At 45.3% G+C, this 10873-nt stretch overlaps 1 protein-coding gene across 1 annotated transcript in view; it reads left to right on the forward strand.

The window, feature by feature from the left end:
• RSF1 (remodeling and spacing factor 1) overlaps window positions 1-7786 on the forward strand; it is a 61365-nt gene extending 53579 nt beyond the window's left edge. Inside the window, exon 16 of the mRNA XM_040544469.1 lies at window positions 504-7786. Within this exon, the coding sequence (XP_040400403.1) occupies window positions 504-1078 (575 nt within the window). The 3' untranslated portion in view covers window positions 1079-7786. The remainder of the gene's footprint in view (window positions 1-503) is intronic.
• The last annotated feature ends 3087 nt before the right edge of the window (window positions 7787-10873 follow it).

A 10873-nucleotide genomic window follows, 5' to 3' on the forward strand; every position in this document is an offset into this window, starting at 1 on the left:
TCTATTAAAGGGCAGCAACCTTCTGGGGGCGTTTAAGCGGTGTTCATATACTTGGAAAGAAGTTGTGTATGGGGATAGTATAGCTGTATGCACGTGTATATATATTTATAGATATTTTGAAGATAGTGCAGCCATTATTTGGGCCCTCAGTTTCTGGAAGGGTGTAAAATAGGTGTCGTGAGATAGGGACGCAGCTGTGTGTCATTGTTGACATGCAGTTACCACTTGGGGGTGTTTGCACCGGCCTCCAGAGCCTCTGGTACTTCTCAGACCCAAAACAGAGCAGCAACAGCTTGTTGGGCTTTGCTATTTGGGCAGTCTCTTTGAAATTTAAAAGCAAGCAAGCATTTTGCTGTGTTAGGGGACTGAGGAAGGAGACTGAATGTGTATGGTGAGAGAGGGATGGCTTTTCGTTGAGGGTGAAAGATGAAAGAATAAGAACTTGCGTGGCTGTTGTGCGTGCACCCGTTTGCTAACGGCTTTAAGTCTGCTGCTCGTTGCAGAGAGCTACACATCCAAGAACTCGGAAGATGACGATTCCACAAAGGAGTCAAAGCGCTTGATTCGAAAGCGTCGGCGAAGCACAGACGACTACTCCGAGGAGGAAGGAGAGGACGAGGAAGACGAAGAGAGGCCTGTCCGCAAACGGCTGAACCGGATCGAAACAGACGACGAAGACAACTGCGAGAACGCAAACGACGACGCAGAGAACCCCGCTCCTGCAAACAAGCTGCCGGCACCCCAGGCTCCTCAAGACAACGCCAAGAAGCACTGCTACCGGATAGAAAGCGACGAAGAGGATGACTTTGATAACGTAGGGAAAGTAGAGAGCCCTTTGGACTACAGCCTGGTGGACTTGCCTTCCACCAACGGACAGAGCCCAGGTAAAACCATTGAGAACTTGATTGGCAAACCCAGTGAGAAGACCCAGGCCCCCAAGGACAGCACAGCCAGCGCCAGCCTGGCGCCCAACGGGACGGGGAGCGGGCAGGAAGCGGTAGGGCCGGAGGAAGACGAAGACGAACTTTTGAGAGTGACTGACCTTGTTGATTACGTCTGTAACAGTGAACAGTTATAAGACTTCCATTTTTGTGCTAATTTATTCCACGGTAGCTCATACCAGCGGGCCAGTTATTAAAAGCTGTTTTATTTTTCCTAGAAAATTCTCCACTACAGTATCACTTTTTAGAAGCAAGAATTTCACCAGTCCTGCAGTCTTTCTGTGAAGTGACCAGTTTTGAACTTTGAAGAAGAATTGCTGTAAATTCCCTCTTCCCCCCCTTCTCCTTCCAAGTCCATGGTCCTGGGTAATTTCACTCACAAAAACCTTATAACAACAAGAGATTTGTATATTTTTGACTTTATATTTCCTGAGTGCATACAAATTTGTGGAAATGGGTGGCCTAAGAAAGCATTCCAAATCGGTCAGGGCCCAAACCGGAACTGGGGTGGGTTTGGCTCACGGGGTGGGGGGATGCAGAAGCACTTGTGCTTTAGCTTTTTCATATGAGATATATATTATATTTAAATGTTCACAACTTAGATTACAACTTAACAGACAGTCTCAAAATTAATGTCTGTACTGTCGCATTTTGTGAGTTGTAGGTTAACATACCATAGCTCATTTTAGTAATCACCTTCATGGAAGCAGTTTGATTTTAATACTGGAGGCAAACAGAATTACTAGAGGCCAAGAAGGTACCATAAACAAGAACTCTGCTATCCATTATGACTTGCAGACTTTCCTAATAAACATCCTTTAAAGTGTTTGTACAGTAAAGTGTACTGTAATGAAGTTTTTGACAGTCGAAACATGCTAGCGATGCATTTATGAGGCGATCTCACGCATAGGCCGTCAGACGATCTTCGATGCACAGTGTCTAGAGGGAGGACGCGTTGATACGAAGTTAGTCTGTAAGTTGGAAGGCATCTTGACGTGCTGCAAACGTTGACAGACAAAAGAACCCTGCAGTAGCTGCCTGGCCACTTGAGTTTCACCTTCTGTCGGAGTATTCTGAACGAAATGTGTTTGTACAAACTGCGTTGACCACAGAATTACAGCGCATCAAAGGATTGAGGGATTTTCAAATAAACCGTGACTGGTCCATTCATGTCCTTAATATCTACTTCAAATTGAAGTAAACAAATGGAACAGTTTTCCTTTTGGAGGTTTTCTGTTTGGGGTTTGTGTGTGTTTTTGTTTTGATTTTACTTATCTGCCTGGATGTATTAGCAGGTTTTGAATGTAGTGTTGGCCTTTGGCCATTAGAATTTTCTTAAAATACATTTTAATAATTGCCATGTGACCAACTGATTTCAAGAAGGCAGTGTTTCTGAGAGAAAACGCTTGACTCCAAGACATCTCATCACCTTTTGAGTGGGCATGAAGTGATATGTGCTTTTATTCACAAAAAAAAGAAAAAAAATGGATACTACACAAGGAAAAAAATATCATGGGGCACATAAGAAAGAGCAGAGCTGAAATTTGTTTTGGGTAGCATTGAGTTTTCTCTTCGTTCTGAATTAAGATGCAGGCTGTAGCATTTGTACGTGTTGTAGCACACAGACAGCTCAGACAGATCTGCCAAGCGTTGAAATCCAAAAAGGTCACATCTATTAATCCTTTCGCTCTGAGATTTGGATTTTTGACTGGTGTTTATGTCCGTTGCCGGCAATGGATGCACCAAAACTGCTGCTGCCACTGAGGAGTGAGTTCTCCTTTCCTGCCCCACCTGATTCCCTTCCATTGTATTGTATTTACTAGTCAGTCATTGAGCACTTCTGTTTTCTTGTGATGGAACCGGCATTAGGCCTTTACTAAATACCTCTCTAGAAAACCTAGGTCCCAAACACCTGCCTTCTGGCCTTGGGAGTCTTCTTTCTGTTACCCACCTCCCTCTCCACGAGTTCGGCCAGAGAAATCACTCTAAATGAATTCAGTGCCATTAAGATGAAATATTTTTCCACCTTATCAACTCTTCACAGTTTTCATGAGCAGACATTAAAACAGGGTAGTGAAAAGCCACAGAAGTTCAGAACGTTCTTAAAAGCGTTTGTAGCATTTGGGCTCCCAGAGCGTTTGTCTTTGCCTAGGCGATGCCTAAAGGTGGTGCTTCTGCATTTCTAATATACTCGTGTTTTAAAACAAGCAAGAACAGATGGCTTCCACTTTTTAATGTTAATAATTGCTAAGGGGTTTTAATGGTTGCAGTGCAAACTGTCTGATTCCCATGCAGCAACCAGCGATTTCTCATTTCTTTTGGCAGTGCCGTAATCTGTTCTGCTGCCAGATGGAGCCTTTCAGTGTCCGACCGGTGCTGTAGCGAACATTCTGGCTTGTAGAGGCAGCCCAAACGTTAAATGATTAGTGAGCAAGTAATTGTGCATGTGGGAAAACACCAAGGAGTTAAAACACCAAATTTAGAAACCGGGAAAAAATGGAGCGCTGCGTTAGGGAGCGGTGTAAAAGCAGGAGAGGCCAGGAAGCAGAAGTGGAGCATTGAAGCTTACATCGGGAGCACCGAGTTTTATAAATGTGGGAAGACACCTTGTCACGAGGTTTTACTGTCTGTAGGTCGCTAGGAAAGCCAAATCTTCGGTCTTCTCAGAAGCCACCTTTGAAACCTGAGAGAGCTTCGTCCCCCGGGATCCAGAGTTCTCCCTTAGGCTAGTTTGTGCGAGTGAGATCTGCCAAAATGTCCTAGAAAGGCTAACATTTTAAAACTTCCCTTTTCTCTCCTTTCTGAGGCTTGCTGCTTGCTGGGAAATGTGCGATCTGTTTGGGAAGTTGTCGTTTTCAGGCCTGAGGCCAGCTGGCTGCCGCGCAGGGTTCGTGCCGTTGCGTTACGTGTGTGGGGTCGTCCTCCGGGTGTTTCGGTGTCTGCACCTTGTGCTCTTCTGTCCTCGTCCTGCGATCAGAAGTTAAATGTCTGAAATTTGAGTCTCAAGTAGCACTGGAGAGGGGAAGGAACTGTAAATGCGTGGGGAGCGGGCGTCGTCGTGTGCCACAAAGCGGCGCGATGGCGGGTTGTCATCCCGCACACAGCTCATGGAGTTGAGACAGAAAGCGCGTGGCGCGGCCGCCCTGCAGTAAGGAATGCGGGGCGGTAACTGAGCCAGAAGGGTGCCAGAATTAAGAGCTCAAAACTTCACCGCCGTTGCTGTCTTTAGTTATCAAATCTCCTAAACCTGAGCATATTTTTGATTTAAAAATGGAAAACAACATCACCAAGCTACCAAAACCCCTTGGTGTTGAAATCCTGTAGGAAGATCGGTGCTGAACAACCAGCTCTGAACTCTGATAGTTTGCCTTTGTACATATTAATTCCGTTATAGAATTAACAGCATCTTCCTGATTTTTTAATGAAAGGATTGCTCTGTTCTACCAGCACTTGAGAGAAACAGATGCTTTTTTTTTTTTTTTTCCTAAATTGATCACCTTCAAGATTGCTTTGGATTACAATGTCTCAGTCACTCTTCGTACAGTGGGAGCTAAAGGCCTGGGGGGGACTCGTTGGCTGCTCGCTCTTGATTTCTAATCGCTGTCTGAACGCTTTGTGAGAGAACTTACTCAAAGAACCTCAAGGCAAAAATGTATGTTCCCGAAAGAAAACTGTATGTTAGCGGTGCACTTGTTCTGATTTATCTGAATATTCATCGTTTGAACTCTGTGGGTCTCTGGATGCTGCAATCATTCAATGATTTTAATAGTTCTCTGCCAGGGTGTCCCTTACTTACCTCTCTTTTCAGGCGCTTACAGCTTGGTGTTCGATGCTCTTCAGTAAGAAGGCCTGGTCTCAACTTCCAAGTAATTGTTTCAAGTTACATATTTTCACAAACTTCTTTTATGAAAAGTAAGTTAGGATTTTTATTTTTTTATTTTTTGTGGCACCTGCTTTTTTAATTCACTTTGTACACAGTAATCTGAATAAATGATGGCAGTAATCCTAGTCCCCAGACCCGATCTGAGCAAGAGATTTGTGTCATCTAGGTCAAAACGGCGCTAGGTAGGCTCTGAGGGTTGGTTTGGTAGATGTGCAGTGACTACTACTCACAGGCTCGTGTTGTGGGTGTGCACCCTTGGTACCTATTTGCATTTGAAGTATGCTTCCAATTCACTGGGCATATAAAATCCTTTAACGTATAAATATAGAGAGAAAATAGCAAATACCTTAATACAGTAACTTTCTGGAAAACGAAACGTGTTGAACATGGTGGGGGAAACTCCAGCAATTCATGTGAGAAGAGCACAATTCTGCAATTCCTAGAGCATTTAAAACCTCTGTAGGAGCATTTAGGACTGTGGTCTGAAACAAGGACGTGCAGGATCAAGCCCACGTCTCCCGGTTGTCTTATTTTTCTTCCTCCCCTTCTGTAACAGGTGGGGCAGGGACTAGATCGCTTCGAATGCTGTAAGACAGGAAATAAAAAATACATCAGAACCAGTACTTTTTTTTTTTACCAGCATATACCGATGTAAGAAAAAATTCTAAATGACTGATTTTTGATGCTTTATCGAGTTGGGTGCCCAATCTGAGCCCTCACGGAAAGCTCTGGCTTCAGAAACGTTTCTGAGTTGAAAACGATCTCTGAAGCTGGACACCCGGCAATTGGGGTGTTGAAGATTGCTTGTCATTTCTGAAAACGTGCATCACTTATTGAGCTCTTATTTTAGATTAGGTGTAACTAAATGAGATAGTTCCAAACGGCAAAAAACGTGTGCTTGGGAATTGATTGTCCCAATGCTTCAGAGTAATTTAACTTATTTTGTATATTGCAAAAGATGTATATTGCTTAGTATGACACTTAAAAAAAAAAAAAAAGATTGTGTACAGCTTCTGGAGGAAAGAATAGAACACTCTAAAGTAGATAAGAAGTTTTTATAATTGAGTTATGCGGTGTAAAGGCTCCAGATGTAACTGCAATTAAAAGTAAGTCCTACCACTTGGGTTTTTGACTATCATTTTGTAAATGCTGGCACCCCGCCCCTGAGCTTATGAGCAGGAGAGGGGACAATACAGCAGTTAGAGAGGACACATGCTTAACGAAGGCAGGTGTGTCTGCAAATATATCTCCTATTGCTACGTATAACCCCAAAGGTTACTAACGAAAACTGAAGGGCGGAGCTGCTCTGGTCCTTCGGTTGGTTTACTCGTGCACTTTGCAGCACTTTGTGTATAGTCAGTCTCACTGGTTCCCCAGGTGCAGACCGAGTCGGTTTCTCCTGCTGTCGGAGCGCTCTTCCAGCGGCAGCAGGAGGTGGGGAATGGGTGGAGGGAAGCGGAGCGGAAAAACGTGGATGCAAACCCCCGCAATTTGCAAGACGGGTCTTGGACAGGCCCCAAATCTGCTTCTGACTTGCCCTTTAAAGACTGTATTTCAAAAGGAACGTCTCCGTTTGAGAGACTCATCCCGACGCCCTCCTCTTCTCACCCTGACCTTCAAAGCAACAGGAAAAAATCTACTCACGGCCTCTTCCCTTGAGGGAACCGTTCCGCCAGCGCAGCGTGGATGCGGAGGAAATTAGGATCGGTCCGCAGAGAATCGTGGTGGCGGCTGCCTTTGGGGACGCTGGTCGGAGGCTGCGCAGTTTGCTTTGTTGTTCGCTCCTCTTCTCGTGTCCCGCACAGCTAAACTGATCAGTGATGCTTAGGTTAGTCTGTCAGAACCTGACTTCAATGATTCCAAGGGGATAAAGTCCTACTAAAACACGATAGGCCTAGTTACCAGTGCACCATTTGTTAGTTAGAGCAAATAAAAGTCCTTAATAGATACTAATCCGCTACTCGAGTTAGTGGTAGAGAAGGAGATCAAGTCATAACTCTACGCCTCGTTTAGTTTTCCATGTCATGCTCATTATATGGACTCTAAAATCTTGTACAGAATCTTATGCTATACTCATTAAAATGGTACTCCCCCCTTAATTGCATTGAAGTGATTCGGTTTTAATGCCAGTCGGGCTGCTAGGTTCTCCCTGTGTTGCACAGCCCTCCCTAAAAGACCCGCAGCAGATCCGAGGTGGTGTTCGACAAGCAGAACGTCGCTGTTCTCAGCGTGCACGATGGGTCTCAAATAGCGCAGAGGTTTAGGCAGCTGCTGGACAAACGCTGGGTGTGTTCACTGCCCCTGATAGTACAGATGGGGTTACTTGCTTGTAGGATGATCCTCCAACCTCCTGTGAGAATTAGATCCAAACTGCCAGATAGGTCTCTTAAAAAATAAGGTTATAAAGAAATTTAAGAGATACTTACACGAGATACGGTTTTTGTCTTACTCCTGCGTGCTGTTTGCATGGTCTCAAGGAAAACCTTGGGTTCCTTAAAAATGGTCTCGTTCACAGTTGGCCTCGTTTTTGTTTCCTTTCTCTAGAGAGTTGACACGGTAAAGTCCCACAAGCTGAGCTCTTCGCAGAGTTTAACCCGTGCGTTTCGCGAGTCCCGAACCTCGCTGTTAAATCCCTTCGGTCGTGGCTTGCCACAGCAGCAAAGGGAAAGGACCGAGGGGACGCACGCTGCGTGTGCGGGAGGTGGGGGGAGATGAGCTGAAAAAAAAAAAAAAAACTGGAAGCGTTCTTCTCGTTGCACATAAATTGGGTGGTGCTTTCACTGTCTTCCCCCCTCCTCCCACCGCTAACACCGCACGCACACGAAACACAGAATTAAAACTTTTCAAAATGGAAGTCACGGTGGTCTCAGTGCTCAAAGGGTTAACTGCAGTTTAATAACAGCTAATGTTTTTAGATTTGCAGTACACAACTGTTTAAATACTGTATTCCTTGTAAATGAAGTAAAAAAAAAAAAATGTTAAGGCTGGTGCCAATATTTTTGTTAATGAATTGTTCAGCGTTGTCTCACTACAGTCTTCTGGTCAGAACTCTTTGTGTATAAGCTGGGCCTGAAGCCATTTTATAGCTTGTAGGCCTAATTGTGTAACTTTTCTTTCATAATGTTTTTGTTATAATATCTACTGTCATTTCTTTCATATAAATATGACATGTAAATTGTCATAATAAAAACAAAAATTGAAATAACTCGACGTACAAAGTATAATGTGTGTTGAAGCTGCTGCCTATCCTTGCCACGGGAACGGAGAATTCGCGTTTTATCTCAATTTTGTTAAAATTGAGTTTTCCTTTCTCTGACCTGACGACGGGGAAGATCTGATGGACTTGTTTGTGCAGTGGTGAAGATTTTCCGTGTGTGTGCTCTCTGCTCCGTGGTTTTTACATCCAGCTTCAATGATGTTGCAGGCAGCTGACAACGAACGGCAGCACGGACGGAGTTTGGCGTTTGCCTCACGCTACAACACTCGTTTTGTTTGCTGTGGAGCAACATAAACACTGCAGTGGGGAATTCTTACGAGCTGGGCTCGTTTATTTAGGCCGAGACGTGTAAAACCACTACATGCCTGCCTGCAGAGAAGCACTAAAAACGTAAATGTTCTGACACATGGCTATGGCAGCGAACACTGATAACACGAAAAAATCAGGGAGATAGGCATGAATTGGGAAAAGGATGACTCCTCTCCGTGCTAATCACTGAAGCCCGTCAATCTTATATTTTTTTCCAGTGTCTGGTTATAGGTAACCTACTGTATGTCCCTGTAGCGATGAGAAATTGCTGCGAACCGAATCCTCTTGCTGGAAATGAAATGCCAAAATTTTACATTTGCATTTTTAACAGCCTCTGAGCCTGATTCCGATCGTCTTGCAGTAAATGCTGAAGTCTGAACCGGCCACCCCGCAGCAGGCAGTGCCGTGTAGTCAGTTAGGGAAGAGAAACGGGCTCTATCAGGTGGCGAGTCCCGCGGGGTGTCCTAAGACATCCTGAACCACCCCAGGCTGGTACCTGCCTCTCTGCTGGCCCTAAACACAGCCCCGGGCTGCCTGACCCACTCCTGGACATCCAGTGCTCAGATATCAGCATGGAAGAGGATCCCAAGGTGCTTTTTTAAGCTCTTACAGCTGAGGAAAAGAACTTTTGAGTGGCGCCATTCTGGTTCGTTTGTGAACGTAAGGAACGTCTGCCTACTCACCCCAAACTTCAAGACTTGGCACTGGGGTATAAAGTATCTGGATCTTGTGAATTAGGAGAACGTGGCTTTCTGCTCCTGCTGAAGCCCTAGCCTCAAAAGCAGCTTCCCGACCTGGGCTTAAACCATGCTTTGTCCTGTCTTCCTCTGGAGGAGTGGTCTGCAACACGAGAGAAACTCATGTTGGTGTGCTGGAGGAGAAACGAAATCTGTATTGCTCCATTGCGGTGCCTTAATTCAACCTGAACCATTCAGAAAAATTAACCTAGAGCCATCTGAAGGAGTTGTCACATGATTTCCAGCTGGCTGGAGGAGAGCTGAGGACTCTGTGACTGATATAGGCAGGAATCAGCAGATGCACGAGCAGAAATGTTCATTTGTAACTGCCAAGTGCGGTGAATGGGTGTTTTCACGCATTCCATCTCACCCTACCACCTGCTGCAGTCTGGTCTGTGTTTGTGGACAAGTTGTAGGATTTCGTTTCCAGATGAGCACTTTGGTAATTTCTTGGCATGACGAACTTGAAGATGGTTTCCTCATCTACTGCCACTGGCATTTTATTCAATCTATTCTAGCGATGTTTAAATTTCACCTCATTGTGGAATTTTCTTTGATTTCTGTCAAGGTGATTGTTTGTATGAATAACAACTATCTGCATAATCAGAGTCCAAAATGGGTAGGAGTGGTTGAGGAGCTTTCCAAAGCACTCAAAAGGCTCAGTGTAGAAGAGCTGCGTATGTTCTCATTCCCGCTGGCTTCTTCACACATTTTCTTTTTCCAGAATGTGCCGCTTCGCCTCTTTGCTGTCCAAGATTAGGACTAGAAAAGTCCAGAGAAGGAAAAATGTTCAATGATTTGAAGGAAAAGTTTTTCAGTGTTCAAGAGGATTTGGATAACTTTTAGTTAGCCCTGAAGTGGTCAGGCAGTTGGACTTGATCTTTGAAGGTCTCTTCCAACTGAACTATCCTATCCTATCCTATCCTATCCTATCCTATCCTATCCTATCCTATCCTATCCTATCCTATCCTATCCTATCCTATCCTATCCTATCCTATCCTATCCTAAAGCTGAAGACCTAATTCTGTTAATAATCTCTGTGTTTGTGAGATGCCGGCTTTGTACATGTGAGTAATTAACTCCTTAAAGTGATGAAAGTGAAGGCTACAAACCATGGTAGCAGGCTGACAGTTGCAGGGGGTCTTCCTGAACATGTTGCCCTGCTGCAGCTGATGGATTTGCCAACCTGAAGAGCTTTGTCTGCTGAGGATGAAGAGAGCTTCACAGCGGTTCTGTCTCAGTGACAGTTTTCAAGAGATGGAGACAGCTCCATTGCTGTGGATTGAAGGCGGTGATCATAGAACCACAGAATCATTAAGGTTGGAAAAGCCCTCCAAGATCATCTGGTCCAACCATCCCCCTACCACCAATGTCACCCACCAAACCATGTCCCTAAGCACCACATCCAACCTTGCCTTGAACACCCCCAGGGACGGGGACTCCACCACCTCCCTGGGCAACCCGTCCCAATGCCTGACCGCTCTTGCTGAGAAGAAATGTCTCCTCATTTCCAACCTGAACCTCCCCTGGCACAACTTGAGGCCGTTCCCTCTGGTCCTATCACTGGTTACCTGTGAGAAGAGGCCAACCCCCAGTTCCCCACACCTCCCTTTCAGGCAGTTGCAGAGAGCAATAAGGTCTGTCCTGAGCCTCCTCTTCCCCATCCCAAACCCCCCCCAGTTCCCTCAGCCGCTCCTCACAGGACTTGTGTCCCAGGCCCTTCCCCAGCTTCGGAGCCCTTCTCTGGACATGCTCCAGGGCCTCGATGTCCTTCTGGTGGTGAGGG

Source organism: Cygnus olor, chromosome 1, assembly GCF_009769625.2.
Source record: "Cygnus olor isolate bCygOlo1 chromosome 1, bCygOlo1.pri.v2, whole genome shotgun sequence".
Classification (NCBI taxonomy): domain Eukaryota; kingdom Metazoa; phylum Chordata; class Aves; order Anseriformes; family Anatidae; genus Cygnus; species Cygnus olor.